The sequence below is a fragment of the Chelonia mydas genome, chromosome 3, assembly GCF_015237465.2.
Source record: "Chelonia mydas isolate rCheMyd1 chromosome 3, rCheMyd1.pri.v2, whole genome shotgun sequence".
In the NCBI taxonomy this organism is placed as follows: domain Eukaryota; kingdom Metazoa; phylum Chordata; order Testudines; family Cheloniidae; genus Chelonia; species Chelonia mydas.
The window spans coordinates 133,212,836-133,234,319 of NC_057851.1; the positions used below are offsets into that span (position 1 = coordinate 133,212,836).

General features: G+C 39.0%; 1 protein-coding gene across 3 annotated transcripts in view; it reads left to right on the plus strand.

Annotated features, from left to right (window-relative positions):
* The window catches only part of CHRM3 (cholinergic receptor muscarinic 3), a 458,319-nt gene that overhangs the window by 245,668 nt on the left and 191,167 nt on the right, over positions 1-21,484 (plus strand). For 2 of the 3 annotated variants that reach the window (XM_043543311.1, XM_043543312.1), the window contains exon 3: positions 9,819-9,925. In XM_043543311.1, coding sequence (XP_043399246.1) covers positions 9,903-9,925 — 23 coding nt within the window. In that variant the 5' untranslated portion in view covers positions 9,819-9,902. Of the gene's footprint in view, positions 1-9,818; positions 9,926-21,484 lie in introns of those variants that run through there. The other variant, XM_007057972.3, reaches the window with a different exon arrangement.

Sequence of the window (21,484 nt, forward strand, 5' to 3'; positions counted from 1 at the left end):
TTTTTACATATTATACTTTATTGTACTTTAACTGTATTTTAAATACAGCTATGTGAAACCTGCGGTTTCTAGGGTTAGCAATAAATAGACTGTTACATGAAAACTCTTTGAATTTAGAGCTAGATTAATTCAGATTTCCTCAGTGCAGCCCTTCCCCTGTGGTGTATAGAAAGCTATATTAAAATTGTAAGCTATAATTCAAAATTTTTCAGCCTGGAGTAAATTGGGTTGAGTTGTGCCCCTCTGTTTTAGGGAGCGTTCTGCTTTGTGTCTCTGAGTTCTTATGTGTTGTTGTTCTAAATTCTAAGGAATAAAGTAGTGTTACACTGTGGCCTCCAGAAAGAGCATTTTATGGTTTTTTTCCCCTAATTTCTCTGTGTGTATGCTGTGAACATAACACCCTCCTGCGGATTTTGGGACCATTTTTTATTCTTATTGTTTTCTGGGTGGTAGAGTCATGGCCTGTACCCACTCCCAATCTCCAGTCCTGGGGCCTGTGTGTTCTCTGTTCTTCAGGGGGATACTGAGTGTCTACTTCCCCTAAGTAGGCTTCTCAGGGGGCCACCTAGTACAACCTCTGCTCCTTCAATCACAATAAAGCTTTATGGAAACAGAATTTGCCACACCACAGTGGAGTATGACTGTCAAACAAGCGCCCACTGTCTTTCTTTGTGAGCAATGATCTAGGGCTCAGACACCCCATAATCCCTAGTCATTAACCTGCAGCCTAGCACTAAGCATAATTCGTCAATTCGTAGCCCTTCTCAATTTCAGTACTAGCTGGCACTAGTCAATATTAGGTGCCTTGCTTCTCCTTCTAGAAGATATGGGGATTTGCCATCTGCTATCTCCTGAGGAGAAAGGGGTAACAACTTCATCTCATCAGATGGACAAAAAAGGAGGATTGAGAAGGCTGTAGGCCTTCTATCATCTTTCCTTCCTCCCCTCCCATTCTCCAAAGATTACAGAAGTAAGGAAAGGATCCAAACCTAAATGGAAAATGGGATGGATGAATGAATGCTGTGCAGGGAATGCTGGTGTGTAAGCCCAAATATGGATGTCAGTCCATACAAGAAGATAAACTGAGGTTTATGTCCATAACAAATTTATGATCTAGACTCTTCTTATGTGACTCTAAAAGTCCATTTGAAACATTTACTCTTCAAGCTTTAAGTTGCAAGTCCAGGCCAATGACATAGCCTAGAATCTTTCATGCAGTTATGTAGTATTTTGGTGCTGTATCTGTAATGAACCTCTAGAAATTCATGATCAGTTTGGTTTTCTTTTTTGTCTCTCCGTTTTAATCGGTTTCTATACAATACTTTCATCCACACTCTGTTTCCCCAAATTCATGAGCAGAGTTCGCTCTTTATGTCAGTAAGTGCAATTTAACTCAAAGATGAGTTACTTACGAACCTGCATATTTCTATAGAGTTGAAAAAGTTGAAGCACTCTTATCTACTTCTGTCCTGTATTGACTGGAATATGGATATACAGCTGGCATTTGAAAACTTGCTATATTCCAATCCTGAGGCTGACAGTACAAGAAAAAATCTGTTTTGTTAACCATTTTCCTTATGGCAGTAAAACAAAACAAATACTACAAATATGAAAATATAAAAAAACTATTCACATCAGGAAATTTCTGATCCTGAACCAGGTCTTGGAAGATTTTCTTCCCTCTGTTGTGGTGTAGACCTGTTTTTGCAGTCGCTTAACATTAACTTGGATGTCCTTGTCCAGAATGATCTATAACATCTTCCTAATGCGATCCAGTTAAAGATATGTTTCTCAGCCTGCAGCTTTCTTTACACCAGAAGCTCCAGAGATCAAAAAGATTTTATGCCCTTTCAATACCACAGAAAATAGAAGCCTCAGAGCTTCACATTGTAACACGTATTTCTTTTTGGCCATTAGATCTATACCCATAGGACTTTAGAAATCCCCTGTTTGGTGTATGGGTTTAGCTGTAAGCATATCCAATCACAAAGGAGGCTGTTTAGAAGATTTATAGTAGTTTTTGTTTTATAATGGATTCTTTCACTGGGGTCCTGACAAATTATAGAAAATAAAAAGATGCAAATTAGAATCTCCCCTAATAAGCATTGAGAAGAATATTCATTATTTTCTTTCACTACTAGTCAGAAAATATCTAAATTTTTAGAAAGGAAAACGTAGCTGTGAAATCAGTTGATTCCCTAGAATTTACATTCACATTTACATATGTAACTGGTAATAAATGGAAAGAAAAGACAACATTTAACTTATAATTGTCTATCAAGCCTAGACCAGAGAGACATACATGAGACATACATGGAATTTGAAGTCTCTGACAGGAAGAAAACCTGCTTTGTGATATATTAATATGTGAACAAAGGAGGTATAGAAATCAATTTCACAATGTAGAGCCAAAATGGCATCTTATTATCATAGCAAATGAAGACAGGAAATATTACACCCATAATAATACCTTCTCTAATAAGGAGCACTTCCATTTAAAGACCTTTGTGTCATTTCAGTCTCAACTAGAATTTTATCAAAAAAATGTAAGAGATCAGGTTTGTAGGCCTTACATATGCAAAGAATCCCATTGACCAGTGGTTCCCAAACTTGTTCTGCCGCTTGTGCAGGGAAAGCCCGTGGCTGGCCGGCCGGTATGTTTACCAGGCAAGTCTGCTGGTTCGGCCGATCACGGCTCCGAGTGGCCGCAGTTCGCTGCTCCAGGCCAATGGGAGCTGCTGGAAGTGGCGCGGGCCGAGGGACATACTGGCTGCCGCTTCCAGCAGCTGCCATTGGCCTGGAGCAGCGAACCGCGGCCACTGGGAGCCACAATTGGCCGAACCTGCGAATGCGGCAGGTAAACAAACCGGCTGGCCCGCCAGGGGCTTTCCCTGCACAAGCAGTGGAAAAAGTTCGGGAACCACTGCTCTAGTCTAACAACCATTCTTTTATATGTTAATGGATTCAGTAACTGGTTAAAAGACAGGAAACAAAGGGTAGGAATAAATGGTCCATTTTAAGAGTGGAAAGAGATGAATAGCAGTGTCTCCCATGGATCTGTACTGGGACCAGTGCTGTTCAACATATTCATAAATGATCTGGGAAAAAAAGGGGTAAGCAGTAAGGTGGCAACATTTGCAGACAATATAAAATTATTTAAGATAGTTAAGTCGCAACAGACAGCAAAGAGTTGCAAAGGGATCTCGCAAAACTGGATGACTGGGCAACAGAATGGCAGATGAAATTCAATGTTGATAAATGCAAAGTAATGCACATTGGAAAACATAATCCCAATTATACATACAAAATGATAGGATCTAATTTAGCTGTTACCACTCAAGAAAGCCGTCTTGGAGTCATTGTGGGTAGTTCTCTGAAAACATCCACTCAACATGCAGCAACAGTCAAAAAAGCTCACAATGTTAGGAACCATTAGGAAAGGGATAGGTAAGACAGTAAATATAATAATGCCACTATATAAAGCCATGGTACACCCATGCCTTGAATATTGCATGCAGTTCTGGTTGCCTCATCTCAAAAAGCTATATAAGAATTGGAGAAGGTACAGAGAATGGCAACAAAAATGGTTAGGGGTATGGACCAGCTTCCATATGAGAAGAGATTAAAAAGACTGGGACTTTTCAGCTTTTTCACCTAAGCGGGGGATATGATAGAGGTCTACAAAATCATGAATAGTGTGGAGAAAGTGAATAAGAAAGTGTTATTTACTCCTTTACATAACACAAGAACCAGGGTGGCGGGGCACCCAATGTCGTTAATAGGCATCAGGTTTAAAACAAAGAAAAGGAAGTACTTCTTCACACAATGCACAGTCAACCCGTGGAACTCAGGGATGTTGTGAAGGCCAAAGCTATAATGGGGATGCAAGATGGTCAGGGATGCAAGTCCATGCTTTGGGTATCTCTAACCTCTGACTGCCAGAAACTGGGAGTGGACAACAGGGGATGGATCACTCAATAATTGCCTTGTCTGTTCATTTCCTCTGGAGCATCTGGCATTGGCCACTACTGGAAGACAGGATACTGGGCTAGATAGACCATTGGTCTGACCCAATATGGCTGTTTTTATGTTGTAATGGTCATAGATGGGTTTTCAACCTGAATCTAGCTTGGTATTCCCTTTAAGAGATAGGGCTTTATTTTACTTTGTAGTACCCCCTAACTATATATCACTCAATATCAGATATGAATTATAGACTTATGAAAGGTGATCTGTCACAATATTTGCTTGTTGTGTTATCTCAGAATTCAGGGTCCAGTCTTTCAGCCTTTGCTCGCTTTTAGTATTTCACTTTGCAACTCTGTTTCAATGGAACACCTGACACAGTCAGGCATGGCTAAATGCGTGAGATTGTACAACCCTTACTGCTCTTTCCCCACTGAAAATTCTGGCTCAATTCTGACTGAGAGGACTCCAGCCCTAATGCAGCCATTTCTCAGCTGCCTGCAGAATGGCTAGCATAAGGAATGGTGAAGTATTATGTCACAGATAACTGGTGCAAACAAACTGTGTTCATCCTTTTCATGCAGAAACACAATAGTCTCACTTCCAGATCTCCTGACTTTTTTTCATACATCTGGGGGAGAAACATCCATTCTTTCTTCATTATGTCTTGAATGGATCCGACAATCTGTTAGTTACAAGATTCAATCTGCAAACAGGTTTGAATAAAATAAGAACCAACCTTTACTCAGAACTCAAAACAGAACATATTGCTAGGTTTAAAGAAGAGTAATCTTTTCTCCTCATTATTTTTTCAGTTTTACAGGCCTAGGTTTGGTCTGAATCAGTAACAAAAATGTTCAGTTCCTTCTCGAATGGCTATGCTTGAAGTATCTCTAGAAGAAGGAAGTATTAGTAATCTCCTGTGAGACTCCAGTTTTGCAAATGAAAGAGTTTTTATTAGTTCAGATGAGATGAAATTTTTGAGTGATTATCTGAACCAACCGTATGAATTTTTGAGATTTATACATCACTAGCTAACTGATATGGTTATTTCATTTCTAATAGAGTTTACATAATAGCAAACACACTGCAACAAGGTGATAAATTTAGTAAGGAGTTACAGGGATGCTGTTTATTTCATTATAAATTAGAGATATTAAAGCCAAAACCCTGGATCAGAGCATACTTGAATTTTGTACCAAAGTTGGATACTAAGGTCTCATTCCTGCTTCCAGTGAAGACAAGGCAAAACTTCCAGTAGTTTCAGTGAAGCTGGAGTAGGCCCTAATTCAGGATCTGGATCCCAATTTTATAGTTAGGCCCTTTGACTGTCCGAAGTCCCTATTTTCAATCATCCAATCACTTTGGTGTTTCCAAAATCCAAACGTATATTTTTGGCTTTTAACAATATCTCTAATGAATACAATGAACATATCCATGTCAGCAAGTAACCTTTCTAATATACACAACATCGGTATTCAGAAAATAGTTTATACATAGAAAATGACTCTTGGAAAGGGGAAAAAGCCATCATAATAGAAAAATGAACATATTAAGAAGACCTCAGAATCACATTATATCATTTTCTCTTCTAATGATCCTTTATGAATAGAACTGACCAAATAGAAATGTAAGCAGGGTCTGAATGAATTCTCCTCTGACAGCTAGTTGGGGAAGGGGAGAGACTTAGGAGCAAACTGTATTTACATGAATACATCTAATCTGCGTACAAATCCAGCAGACAGAAGCTGTGTAGCTCCAAGTGATCAACTTTGGCTGGTTTGGGGTTACAAATCACTTGTAATACCAAATGCAGAGGTATCAAAATGTTATCAATGTTGTTATATTTATTGTATGACTAAAGGGGAGCAGAACTGTGCTGAGCTGGTCCTGATTGAGGGGTTACACTCAGTTGAAAGGGACTCGCTAAGACAGGGGCTTGAATGCCAGACTCTATGAAAGTAAGAGGGGTGGGGACAGGTATCCTAGCCAGGAGGAGTGGATTCTCCCTCAGGGTCCCTTATCTAGTCTAACCTGTTCCTCCACACTGTTAAAAGATTGAGCTAAATAGGCTCCATTAGGAGACTTTTGTTATTTTAAATCCTCAACAAGAGCTGACAGTCACTTGTGGTGGGACAGGGTTTCTGCCCAGCCTAAGAGCTGAAAATCACTAAGAGCTGTGTGGAAGCCCAAGAGACTGACCTTGGGAAGCCCAAGAGGTCACAGCAGAGAGGCAGGTGGCAGAAGGTGACCGGCAAGCGAAATGAGCAGCTAGCAAGGCAGCGAGCAGAATGAGCACCTGGCTAAGCGGCCAGCCAGACCAAGTGCTCAGATGGCAGAGCAAGCAAGCTTCCTTCTTCCCTGGGTGGGAGGTGAACTCACACAGATGAAAGAATCAAAATCCACCATCAAACACGTGCAGGGGCCTTGTGGGGCTTATCCACCCTTATCTAGCACAACTGAAGAGGAGGACACTACCATGGAGTATCCGGAGGACACTATCATGGAGTATCCTAGAATGGATACCAGATTATGGACTCCATCAGCTTTACCCAGTGAGAGCTCCACTTCTTCAGCTCTAAACCCCATGGCAGAAGCATTATAATTCACTGACCTACAGTAGTGTATAAAGCTAGTCTGATAATGAACAAATGTATTAATGACTAATTACTTAATAAACTAATGAAGGATAAATTGTTGCAATAAAATTCTGTTCTTCAATATTTAACCCGCTTTAATTATTGTGATCATTTAATCTTTTCAGTGACTAAAAAAATTAATCCTTAATTAAGCACTTTTGTAACAATATCCAAGGTACATCCAGAAATGTGATTTGACTAGTGACGCAAAATATTTTTTTTGCTATACAGACAATGTAAATACTTAATAGCATTTTCCATCAAGCCATGTAAACACCCCTTTGCATGACTTGCCCTGTACAAGTTCAGATGAAGAATTAATGTTCCAGCTGATGAATTCCCATCATAGTCTCTTGGTTATCATTATGTGTAATGTCAGTTCAATATCTGCAATGTTGTCTATTTCCAGGAAGGTATACAAAATAAATAAAAAATAATAGTTTGGCACATCTTAGGAAGGTTATTGTTTTAATAGCAAGATGAATTAGCATAGTGCAGATGTTATGCCAAGAGCTGTCTGCATAACTGATTTTTCAGTTCACTGGCAGCTCTGGGAAAAATAAATCAGGTTGACCCCAAAATGTTTTTTTTTTTTTTTTTTTTTCAAATTTCAGTGAATCAAAACATTTTGCTTTTATTTCAAGTGTTTTAATGTTTGTTAACTAAAACTGAAGGGAATTTTGAAACAAGAAGCCATTTTGAATCAAAGAATTTAAATGTTTCATTTCAAAAATCTCTAAATGAAACATTTAGACTTTGCGCTCTTTTCTTTTAGTTTTTTACACAAACAATTTGGTGAATCAGAAATGAAACTGTGAAATGTTTCTGTGTCACCAAACCTTAATTTTTTTTACTGGAAAAAAATTGCAGCTGAAAAATTTTGCCCAGCTCTAGTTACGTCAGGTTATCAGCATCAGGGCTTGAATTCAGGACCTAGGGCTCCAAATATATGAGCCTCAACTCTCTTAGCTGGGGCTGTAGCAGCCTCATGAATATCTATATGTGGCCTAGCCACCACATTGTGGAACAGAGCGCCACACCAAATGAGTGTGGGTTGCACTGGCAGGTGTGAGATCCATGAACTCTCCTCTCCCTCACCATGTTTTACTTACGTTCTTCTGTCAGCTCAGCTGCAGCTTTTGTGCACAGTTCACTCAAATCTCTCAAACTGAGCAGCAGTGAGATGGATGCTGTGTTTGGATGCTAGACCTTCAAAGAATAAACATCTGGCTGCTTCAGGGAGTGGAGCAGGCCATTCAGTAGGTGTTGCATTTCCATCTGAGTGTTGAATTAATGCTAAAGTTGTGTTAAAAAGTGCCTACTGAAAGTTCTCTCACGAAATGAGATGTAAAATTGAGGTCCAGACTATTAGTTATCCGTGATTACACAGTACTCTTTGCAAGTGAGGGAATATACATTCTGGCTTCCTGGTTAAATTCCATTTTATATAATTCTATTCTCTTTCCTTAAAATTACCACTTCTGTTTTAATTGGATAAGGGTGTTCATCTTCATTCCCATCCCTAAAATGTTACACTGCTTTGCAGTGCATGGTTAAACAGGAGCTGCATTCCCTTCCAAAAGATGCTAGGTTTGCCTGGTAGGTGAAGAGATTCCTGAGATTAGTTTGTGTATTAGTTTAAGTTCTGTATGACGGGAGCTGCTACTGGCATATACAGTAAATGTGGGACATTATTAACTTCTTCCTCCACAAAGGAAGAGCAGATTGTAATCTCAATCACTGTGCTATAATTCTTCAGTAACTCTTCCACAGAAGCTGATTGTCCAATAAACCCAGTGATGTCTCTGTTGTCTGACTTTCCCCATATTGCAACAATAAGAACTGTGTTCTGTTGCTGTGCCAAAGGGGTGGGGGAAGAGGCAGTGAGCCAGCACACAGAGCATCTGATTGGAATCATATTTCTGTGGAAAAGTTACAGACGGGGTTATTGAAATCTTAGCCTGCAATGCTGTGTGATAGATGGGATAATGATGACATCTGATTCCAATTTGTACTAATTACACATTATAAAATGGAAGGTGTTAGCCAGTGGGTATTCCTGCTGGTTCACAACTTACTTCAGGGATTTTCCTCTTTGGCAGGAGAGATCTATATATTATATTTCTGAGTGTTTTTAAACTTTTTTGTTGTTGTTTCAGTTTTATAAAGAGAGATGAAACTGGATACGTCTGTAAGATATAATGCATGCAGTGCATTGCTTTCTTTCATTTGAGATGTGAAAATTCATAATAAACCCCCGCTTTTCTAAGCAGCAAGTTCCAAAGGGAGTGAAGTGTGGTTTGGAGGAAGAGTCCAGAGTTGGGGGTCTAAATTCTATCTGTGGCTCTGCCACTTAGTCAGTGTGGGGTTCTGGGCATGCAACTTCACCTCTCTGTGCCTCTCTTGTGGTTAAGACTGTCTTGGCCAAGTAAATGAATCTTTCTGTGCCTCAGTTCTTCAGCAGTAAAATGAGGATAATATTTTTCTGTCTCAAAGGGGTGTTTTGAGGATAAATACATTAACATTTATGAGGTGCACAAAGTACTCTGGTGGTTGTGACTAGATCATTTCACCATCTGTAAAATCGGGACACTTTCTTGCATGCCCCACAGTGCCATTGTAAGTATTTGTTAGCAAATGTTCCTAGCACACTTCAAACACGTAGCTGTAGACCTGTAGATTCTGATCTATTTCACACCAGTGTAAAGCAGGAGTAATCAATGTACTAGACTGTCATCTGGGACTGATATGCACTGGTAGAGGTTAAAGCAATCTGAAGACTCACTCTCTACTTGGGCCATAGCCAACCAGAAATCATATACAGACACTCTGGGACACCCACTTCTCTGGGGTATATCCCATGCGCCAGCTGCAGGCAGCTGGAGACTGAGGCATATGCTGGCAATGCTCTGGTAGCTCTTTGTGACCCAAGGACCTTGCTACGCTGAGATGGGGTAAACCAACTTAGAACAACTTTGTGTTAGTGGATTAGCTCAAAGCTGTCTTTAAACACTAGAGAATCTAGCTCAATGGATGCCTCTGGTATAAAACTGTTGACAGCAATATCAGAATCAGGCGCATAAATTGCTATGTAAGCGCTAAGTATTAGTAGGGTTAGCTTTAGCGTCATAGCCTAAACTTCACCTATGCTGTTGTTTTCTGCATCTCGTGTGTATTTTATTAATTTCCCCTCTGTTTCTGTTTTGTTTTCAGCCTATGTGCTGACACAGTACTGGTTTTGTATCCAAAAGAAGAGTTCACAGAACTGCACAGTGCCTGATCCAAACAAACACTTTGATGTTCCTAGCTGGACTATGTAGGTAAAAAACTAAAAATATGTGTATTCATTTTATTTGATTTTCAGTAAACAAATGATTGTCCAAAAAAGATTGTTTGTTCTGAGAAGTAAGGCTCATTTGGAATCCATGGGAACATTTGATCATCCACCCTAACTTTGAGACAGGTGGCCTTACCGCATAGTATTATGGATGTCATCTTGAATACATACGTGTATGTCCCTCTGGGCCTCCTGCCAGATCTTCTCTGAGAAGAGCAAAGTACAATGGTAATGTTGATAAGTGAGGATAAGAAAGTTTTTGTAGAAAATTTCCTCCGTTGAATTCTACTAATTAATTTTGAACTTTTGTGTAAGCCTTGCTACAGGACTTTACAGGGCTAATTTATAATGCCTCCTCTAAATTCAATCAAATCTTAGAGTTTAGCCGCATAGTTCACTCACAGGACTTCCCCGCAGCAGAGTTGATTTGATTGTTTAGGTCAGAAGTAGAGTGAGGTTGAAAATATAGGAGATTCTGGCCCTGATACTGAAATGAACTGGATACCAGGATTTCCCCATGCAGTTACCCTTCCCAGTTGGGAGCCTTAATCTCGTGGACCTTCAGCAAGTCAACTCCTAGTGTTGCAAATATAGACAAAGAACTGAGTTGTCCTGAATAAATTGGAGTAGTACGTCTTAGCATATTTTCTTTGCTTTTTTGCCCCAAGATGTATCTTTCTTTCTGTGTCAATAGCAGGAACACTTAAATAATCTCATCTGGCTACTAAGGTGAACCTGAATTGCAGAATTCATGTCTATGTTTTTGGTATTCTTTCTGTTATTGGCCATAGCTTTTTGTAAAACTTCCCCTTGATAATGCTCATATTGTGGAATTGTGTTATGTGACAAATATAGCAGTGTCTTAAAAGCCTGTATGCACACACACACACCCTTTTTTTACATGTAAAAAGGCTCCTCCCTCACATACCTGCATTGAGAACTGCAGGACTGATAATACACTATGACTATTTTGTGAAATGTGTAAGATTCTAGCCACTACATTCAGTTTGGAGAAAGCATCTGACCAAGCTGTAGCATGAAAGCATGTTGATGGCACATCAGCTAAACCTTGTGATTTCAACATTAGCAATAAGCAGCTGAAATGAATCTTGAAGGAGGGCTTACCCCTTGCTTCCACATCTTGAAATTAGGGTATGCTGTCTTGCATACAGTAGCACAGCTGGCATCCCTAAAATTACAATTGTTTTGGGCTGCTAGCTGCTCAAAATTATATCTATCTATTCACCAGTTAGTGCGTTTTTTTTTTCTTATATATAAAGTTTCAGCAGCAGTGGCGATTATATTGTGTGTGTTTATATACATACATTCCTTTATCTTTCTTTTAATCTATTCACTGATCCATATTAATTGTTCTGTGTTGATATCCTTTTTAAATTACATTTAAATTAATTAATTTTATTAATGTAATTAAATTTACATTTTTTCCTTTTGATGGCTAGACGATTTGCCACCAATCATAAAGGGTCAGGCTTTCCTTGTGAGTGAGGGGAGGCTCAGATTGTCTCTTGATATTCACAAGCCTCTTATGGACCTTAATAATAGCTGGGCAGGACAGTGATCTCAGAGGAAGGTGGGCATGCAGGGAATTTGAAAAAGAACAAATCTACCTTTCCTCAGGATTTCAATGACCTCACTTTCGTGTGTGTGTGTGTGTGTGTGTGTGTGTGTGGTTTAAAAAAATATGATGCCTAGGTTCAGAGAATTGTGACTGAACTTGTTCTGAACTGTGAACACTTTCAGTGTAAAGAGAAGGTTATAGATGCAAGCTGCAGCTGAACGTATATAACACATTTCTGTTAGCTTCATGCAACTCACATCTCTCTCTCTTTCTCTGCCAGATCACTATGAAGACAGTAGAGAAACCCAAATCAAAGCAAAATATAAAGGTCTAAGGCACGAAACCGTGTAGTCCAGTTAGTAGAGATGTATAAGTCAACAAATCTTTCAGAAAGCCAGAAGCAAGTAATAATTCTTCTGACTGCAAATTAGATAAAAAGCAAATACCATTAGTGCAAAATAATGGAAAGTGTATTGCTTTTAATGGATAACATGTATAAGGAAATAATAAAATAATGTGTTGTACTCTTTACAAAAGTGCAGTACATCAAACAGAATTTGACAGCTCACCAGCACTCATTGCATTAAGTAAAAAGCAAGATAAACAGAATCATTTGACACACACAGTTTAATCAGTTATACCATTTCGTATGTCTGAATCTCAAATTCTCTCTTCAAGTTTAGATGTAATGATTATTAAGACATTTTCATTTTGCCTTATCACAAATACTGGCTATACTTTAGTAGCTTTGGATGGATCTGTTAAGGTTTATTGTACATAATATCAATTTCTATTACAAACAAGTAAAAGGAAGAACAACAAAAGTGATGTCATTCTTATGAATCCCTGAGCTCATAGACTTTAAGGTCAGAAGGGACCATTATGATCATCTAGTCTGACCTCCTGCACAATGCAGGCCACAGAATCTCACCCACCAACCCCTGACTTCTTTCTGAGCTATTGAAGTCCTCAACTCATGGTTTAAAGACTTCAAGGTACAGAGAATCCTCCAGCAAGTGACCCGTGCCCCAGGCTGCAGAGGGAGGCGAAAAACCCCCAGGGCCTCTTCCAGTCTGTCCTGGAGGAAAATTCCTTCCCAACCCCAAATATGGTGATTAGCTGAACCCTGAGCATGTGGAGAAGACTCACCAGCCAGACAAAAGAATTCTCTGTAGTAACTCAGATCTCACCCTACCTAGTGTCCCATCACAGGCCATTGGGCATATTTACCGCTAATAGTCAAAGATCAATTAATTGCCAAAATTAGGCTATTCCATCATACCATCCCCTCCATAAACATATCAAGCTTAGTCTTGAAGCCAGATATGTCTTCTGCCCCCACTGCTCCCCTTGGAAGGCTATTCCAGAAATTCACTCTGACCGTTAGAAACCTTTGTCTAATTTCAAGTCTAAACTTCCTGATGGCTAGTTTATATCCATTTGTTCTTGTGTCCACATTGGTACTGAGCTTAAATAATTCCTCTCCCTCTCCGGTATTTATCCCTCTGATAAATTTATAGAGAGCAATCATATCTCCCCTTAGCCTTCTTTTGGTTAGGCTAAACAGGCCAGGCTCTTTGAGTCTTCTTTCATAAGACAGGTTTTCCATTCCTTGGATCATCCTAGTAGCCCTTCTCTGTACCTGTTCCAGTTTGAATTCATCCTTCTTAAACATGGGAGACCAAAACTGCACACAATATTCCAGATGAGGTCTCACCAGTGCCTTGTATAACGGTACTAACACCTCCTTATCTCTACTGGAAATACCTCCCCGATGCATCCCAAGACCACATTAGCTTTTTTTCACAGCCATATCACATTGGAAGCTCATAATCATCCTGTGATCAACCACTACTCTGAGGTTCTTCTCCTCCTCTGTTACTTCCAAGTGATGCATCCCCAGTTTATAACAAAAATTCTTTTTATTAATCCCTAAATTCATGACCTTGCACTTTTCACTATTAAATTTCATCCTATTACTATTACTCCAATTTATAAGGTCATCCAGATCTTCCTGTATGATATCCCGTCCCCCTCTGTATTGTGTGGCAAATTGCCGGCACTACTATGATGGGTCTCACGCTTTCTCTTCTGGGGAGGGAGGGGGGTTCAGGGCACCGTTTCTTGCCCCTGAACTTGGGTATTAACTGCCCCACTAGTGTCCTAGAGGAGGGGAGTGGAGAGGGGAAGGACCCGGGCCCGCCCTCTAATCCAGGTCCCAGCCCAGGGGCCCAAGGGATAGCAGTAACCCACTAGAACTAGCGGTTCCTTCCCCTGGGCTACTTCCCTCTCCTGCCCTTCAGCTTGTGGGGCTTCCTGCCCTCCCTCTGCACAAATCAGGTGTCCCTTTACCTAGAGTCTTGGTCTTCTCAGCCCACTGCAGCACTCCTCCAAACTCTCCTCTGCTTCCCTCCAAAGTGCTCTCTGCTTCAACACCAATCCACTCTGCTTCAACTCCTCCCCTTTTCTGATTGATGCAGGGGGATTTTATCATGTGACTGGCTTCAGGTGCTTTAATTAATTTATAGCAAACTTTTTTCCCTCTACAGGGAATAAGGCTCCCTTCTAACACTCTCCTGCTGCCCTCTGGCCATGCTGTATCACGATTGGCAATACCTCCCAGCTTTGTGTCATCCACAAACTTTATTAGCACATTCCCACTTTTTGTGCCAAGGTCAGTAATAAAAAGACTAAACACGATTAGTCCCAAAACCGATCCCTGAGGAACCCCACTAGTAACCTCCTTCCAGCCTGACAGTTCACCTTTCAGTGTGACCCATTGTAGTCTCCCCTTTAACCAGTTCCTTATCCATCTTTTAATTTTCATATTGATCCCCATCTTTTCCAATTTAGCTAATAATTCCCCATGTGGAACCGTATCAAATGCCTTTCTGAAATCAAGGTAAATTAGATCCACTGCGTTTCCTTTGTCTAAAAAATCTGTTACCTTCTCAAAGAAGGAGATCAGGTTGGTTTGGCACGATCTACCTTTTGTAAAACCATGTTGTATTTTGTCCCATTTAACATTAACCTCAATGTCCTTAACTACTTTCTCCTTCAAATTTTTTTCCAAGACCTTGCATACTACAGATGTCAAACTAACAGGCCTGTAGTTACCCGGATCTAGGGAGGGGCTGCACAGAGAAGGACCAGAGCTAAGCTATATCCTTAGAAAGTTGGTCACACGTTCATGTTAATTTTTTAAGAAGTATTTTAATACTTTTAATATTTATTTGTACAATTAATTTTGTTCCATATAGTGTAAAATATCTTTGTTTTTCTTTTTCAAATACATTTAAAATCCATCTATCGAGAATTGTATAAGTCAGTGAGGCAACATCATTTTTTTTTCTCCTGGTGGTTTTGCTCATCAACAACTAATACATTTTATGGGGGTTTAATAATGGGTTAGGCCATATAAGTTTACAGTGTTAAGGAGGAATGATCCAATTTATATTATAATATAATTTATATATACGATTATTATGAGTTTACACTGTTATTTGTTGCAGTGAAAGTAGCTGTTTGTTGGGCCAAATCCTATAGGACTTAATTGTTTTTTTTTTGGTAAGTCCTTACTTGGGCAAAACTCCCATTTGGCTTCATTTAAGTAGGAACATCAGAACTGGAACCATTATGTTTGCATGTCTAGACTGGAGTAGAAGGATGGTGTCCCACCTGGGATATTTAGGAAACTACTGTGCTTGATAAAGATGATGCTTGACTTGAAATTAATTTCCTTTGGGTATGTATTCGTCTTTGGTTATTTAAGTTGGTTCAGGCAGAAGCTATCATTAGGTGAGGTGTTCAGAGAGCTGGGATGTGACTTAATAAGAAACTAATTAAGATGATGATGTACGTTTTGGGGTAAAATAACACAAAGTAGTAATTGTAATTATTATGGAACGTCTTGAGACAGATGTACTTTTTGTGGTATCCATACATTGGTCATTCTAAAGTGGCCGGCATCATCTGTTCAGGTAGATAATGAAAATGTTGATACATTTGAATTTAAGTAGGCAGAACACATTACCCTCAACCGGAATTTTCCCGGAGCAGTGTTTTAACATTTTTATTCTTATTCAGTGTACCATGGAATCTTAAATGATTTTGGAACTAGTACCTAGGTATTCCATTAAATCGGAAAAACAGCAGTTTTAGCAACACAGTCAACCCTGTTCTATTCAGTTGCATAGGTTCAGTATTTGGAAAGAAGAGTACCGCTTTTTTCAATTATAGTTTCAACTTCCTGTAGCTCTTTTGAAAGTTTTGAATTCATGTACTAATACTGCTTAACCCGTGAGGACTGACTGCTTCACAGGAGAGTGTGGTATTTGAGATATAGGCTGCAGGAACACCATCATTTCCATAACTACTTCAAAGGAAGTACCTTATAAATAAAATAGGTTTCCCTTGGGAGTTACAATACCATTTCCTTTATAATTTAAATTATCTTAAGTTAAATAAAATAGTCCAGAGAGCCCCCTTCCCCTCCCCTGGTAAAACACTTCATTTAAGTTCTAACACTACGTTATTTCTATTAATTGGAAGCATTTTGCTATCTATTTTATCATTTATCTTTAATTTTGCAAATAATTCAAAAATATGTTCATTGCATTAAAGCTCTTTTTAAAAACATGTTCCTTTTTTTATCCAGTGCATTGTTACAGCTCAATTTGCCTGCCATTCTCCTTTTCTTATTGTCTTATTCTTAGTATTATTTAAAGCCTTAAATAAAATTAATACTCTTGTATCAGAGAAGACTGCCCATTGCCCTGTCTTTCCCATCACAAATATTCTGGTTTATGGGACTGGAATTTTGGACCATGCCAATACATAACCTCAAGAGGACAGAAGGACAGGCTTTTTCTCTTTTTTCTTTTTTTGATTGAGAGCTCTTTACTCTCTCATTCCAGCTGTTCCAAATTCACATATTGCTCTTTTCAGGGTAAAGTAATACTTGTGAAAAAGACACTAATAACTCTCATCCAGGAATCACATTAAAAACCTGGAGTAAGCATTGCTATCCCCATTTTACAGATGGTAACACTAAGGCAAAAAGAGATGTAGGGTATGTCTGCACAACTTTATTTAATTTCAAACTGCTTTGGAGGCTAGCATGAGCCATTACTCTTGATGCTGCAGCCACAATGTTATTTTTAGTGTGTCTGTCCTGCACAACACATGCTTTGGAACTAGCTTCATGGTAAGAACCTAAGAATAGCCATACTGAGTCAAACCAAAGATCCATCCAGCCCAGTATCCTGTCTTCCAACAGTGGCAAATGCCAGGTGTGTCAGAGGGAATGAACAGAGCAGGTAATCATTGGGTGATCCATCCCCTGTTGTCCACTCCCAGCTTCTGGCAATCAGAGGCTAGGGACACACAGACCATGGGGTTGCATCCCTGACCATCTTAGCTAATAGCTACTGATGGACCTATTCTCAAGGACCTTATATAATTCTATTTTGAGTCCCATTATACTTTTGGCCTTCAAAACATCATCTGGCTAAAGTTCTATACATTGAGTGTGTTGTGTGAAGAAATACGTCCTTTTGTTTGCTTTAAGCCTGCTTCTTGTTAATTTCATTGGATGGCCCCTGGTTCTTGTGTATGTGAAGGAATAAATAAACAGTTCCTTATTGACTTTCTCCACACCATTCATGATTTTATAGACTTCTGTCATATCCCCCTTAGTTGTTTATTTTCCAAGTTGAAAAGTCCCAGTCTTTTCCATTGCTCCTCATATGGAAAATGTTCCATATCCCTAATCATTTTTGTTACCCTTCTTTGTATCTTTTCCAGTTCTAAAATAGCTTTTTTGAGATGGGGTGACCAGAACTGCAGGTGGTATTCAAGGTGTGGGTGTAGGGTGACCAGATGTCCTGATTGTATAGGGACAATCCTGATTTTTGGGTCTTTTTCTTATATAGGTTCCTATTACCCCCCACCCCCTGTCCCGTTTTTTCACATTTGCTGTCTGATCACTCTATGTGGGTGTACTGTGGATTTATATAGAGACAATATGCTATTTTCTGTCTTGTTATCTATCCCTTTTCTAATGTTTCCTAACATTCTGTTAGCTTTTTTGACTGCTGCTGCACACTGAGCGGATGTTTTCAGAGAACTGTCCACAATGACTCCAAGATCTGTTTGAGTGGTAACAGCTAATTTAGATCCCATCATTTTGTACATGTCATTGGTATTATGTTTTCCAATGTGCATTACGTTGTATTTATGAATGTTGAATTTCATCTGCCATTTTGTTGCCCAGTCACCTAGTTTTGTGAGATCCCCTTGTAACTCTTCTCAGTCTGCTTTGGATTTAACTATATTAAGTAATTTTGTATTGTCCGCAAATTTTGCCACCTCACTGTTTACCCCTTTTTCCAATCATTTGTGAATATGTTGGACAGCACTGGTCCCAGTACAGATCATTGGAGGACACCACTATTTACCTCTCTCCATTCTGAAAACTGAAATAATCCTCTCCATGGACCGATGGGACAAATGTCCCGGTGACCAGGGTGGGAGGTCAGTGAAGATACCTCCTCGCTTAATGGCAGCACGTCTCCTAGAATAAACTTTGTACCAGTGGAGAGGGGGCAAAAAACAGCAATATGACCTGACACTTTACCTAGGTTTAAGATTATCTCTATCTCTAAAATGTTTTAAGCATCTTTTCTTTTTATTCACATGACATAATAATTCCCATTTTATTTTATATAAAACACCTGAAATGTTCCTGAGGACCTAGTTCCAAAATAAAATTTGCAGTGTCAAACTAAAGCCTGAGGGATACCTAAGGCAAGGTATTCAAGGGCTGGAAAGATCACTATTTAAGCTTATGCTCAAATAAATTTGTTAGTCTCTAAGGTGCCACAAGTACTCCTTTTGTTTCTGCAGATACAGACTAACACGGCTACTACTCTGAAACCTGTCACTATTAAAGCTGTAAGACAAAGAATAACAATTACTGTAGCATGGTGACAAGCAATGACCTATCTGCTCTCAGTTTAAATTCATAATTTGAAATCTGACAAAGTGTTTAGTAGATTTAGTTTAGTTTGTCTCTGAGGCTGTTTTTTAGCATCTGCCTCAAATATTTTTTTCTCTGAATCTAAAGGTCTGTGCTGCTATAAGTGACATGCCAAAAGCCTCTTAAACTCACTTCTCCTACATAGTTGTTAGGCCTTTCCTGTGTAACTGTCAGACTGCGGTCCTGCAAGCAACACACACTGTGCAAGAGAACACCTTTTGGTTTTCAGGTAGGCTCCAGGCAACCTCCCTACACTAGCTCTTCGTAGAGAGACTGAAGGTTGATTTAACTCCCTGGCGTGGTCTGCATGAAATTCTCAAACACCTGAAGATTCACATGGTCTAATTAAAACCTATTAGCCTGAGCCTCATCTGATGTTTACCAGAATAGCTCCATTGACTTGTGAAAAGGAGACCTAAACATCCAAGTCTTGATATACAGCTTGTGGTGATTTTTTGTGTTTTAAATGGAACTTCTGTCTCTCTTCTTGATAAATATTTGGCCAGATCTTCCATTTGTGGTAATCTCCATAGTTTTCATAAGTATAATAACTACTTCTTTGAAGCTTTCAGTGAACACAAGGTATAATTTAAAATAACTAGCTGAACTATATGTCACTGGGCAAACAAAGCAGGGATGTAGCTTTCTGTTAAATTTATCTTGTAATGTGCTGGGGACCATCAAGCCACATATTGGCCATCACACATTATACTGTTACTCCTCTCTCTACCGCGAATAGATGATTATGCTGTTTCTGGGCAGGAGATACACAAAGTATATGCAGTAGCAAAGAGGAGAGTGAAAGGATTGTTTTAAAGAGAGACGAAGAGGTTTTATAAGCATATATGTAGTATTTATCAATTTTAGTAATAGGCTTCAATTTGCATTGAGATAGAATGTGGCTGTTCGGATTTATTCCTTCCTGTAAAGTACACATCAAGGGCATACATCCTGATCTGTGCACTGTATGTTTCTGCATTGTAGAAGTATCTAATATGTCTTGTGTTATAATTTTTCAACCAATAAGTTTAAACAAATTAAATATATAAATGTAATCCTACCACGTGTGTTGCTCTGTCACCCTTTCTAGTGGTAGCCAGGCCACACATAGAGCTGCTTGAGCCAGCTACATCCTTGGCTAAAAGAGCTGAATCTTTCAGCTCATGAAGAGGAGACTCATATTTTTAGAACCAGAGGTCTCAAGTTCAATCCCCACTGCGAACACTTCACCCAGGGTCATGATGTTACATAAACACATTTTGCTACTCTATTTTGAAATCTTTTCAGGTATGGCTGTAGACTGACTTCCTTTCAAGGTCACACGTAAATTAAAAGTTCAGGTGAAAAGATGGTATTTTTAATTGTTTTGTTGAAAGGAAATGATATAATTTTGAAATTTTATCTCCGGTTTTACACAATATACAAGAAAGTTGATGTTTTGGTCACTGTATGCCCATCCATTGGACTTTGCTGACATGAATAAGGGTTTGCAGGAGTGGGTTCATAACGAGAAAGGGATTTTTCTTTTAAAAATTATCTTTCTTGAAATGTTAATAGTTTAGAATAATGGCTTTGGGTGACTTAAAAAAGCTGGAGAAAATACCTGCCTCCTTTTTTGTCCTGAATTCTGCACAGACGCTGGTTGCACAGCAGGTCACTCCTAGCAAAGAGAGAGGCTGGCCTGTCATGAAAAGTTAAAAAAATAAAATAAATAAAACAAGCTCTGCTGAGCTGTTCTGTGAGATATGCAGTTCATATCAAATGATCTCGGGACATGAGGACTTATTCTTAGGAAACATGACATTTCATGTTTAATATCATGTAGCGTACACAGGGCCTTGGTTTTTTAAAATTTTTATGAAAGACCACTGTATAATAAGCTACATGGAATTTAATCTACCTCAGAAAGATGAAAGGATGAGTTGAACCTGGCGGGATTTAAGCCTGTGCTTCCAGGGAGCGTAGGTATTTCAGATCTGATGGTTAGATTTTAAAACCACCTTCTCTGGCTATATATCCCTCTGAAGCATTGCTTTAAAAAAATCATATATCAACTGACTGCACTTCTGTGAATCAGTGTGGTTGCTCCGTCTTTCAGTGAGAGAAGCTGGAGGACTGTGAGCAGAGTATTTGCCAAAGAATGCAAACTCAATTTGACATTGGTTTCCACTTGTTCTATCCTTTTAGGTTTAAGATACTTGAGGCATAAATAATTATACAGCTTTGAACTTCTGCTAGTACTTCCAATCCAAGGAACTCAAAACATGAGTATATGTGTTTCTCATATATCAGATTCAGAAAGTTCCCTTCTGGCTGAGATTAAAGCTATAGAGTTTTTATTTTGGGGAGTTGGGAGATGGGGGAGTGTGTGTGGGTGGGTGGGTGGGTGGGAAGGGGGGTCATTTGACCTCAGGACTCAGGGCTTAAAATTAAAGGATTAAAATATTCTATTTTTCCAATACACTAATGAGCATAAAAATGGTAATATAGAAAAATCAGTGAGTCCCCACTTCTGTTGTGTTATAAACTTAATATTATAAATGCTCACATTTTGGAACAGCTGTACATCTTTAATGTATAAAACCAATAAAATTCCTTTCAAAATATCCTAAGCTATAATATCATCTTGAAGAACTCAATTTAAAGAGAGCAAAACTTCCCACCATACATCAATGATTCAAAAAAGGTGACATTATGAAGATTGTATTCATGTAAAGTATGACTTCTTAGCACAGATAATCATTATTTTTGTTAGAATATACAACCTCACAGATGTTATGGGTGCAAAGGTTGCTATACCACAGAGTTTTACATTGTATGAAATTTTCCATCTAATACTGATAAGATTTCATTATTTCACTTGAATCATTGTATAGTAAAAACTAGTGTAAGGTTTTTGAACGGCAGTTGGGAAGAAAACCCTC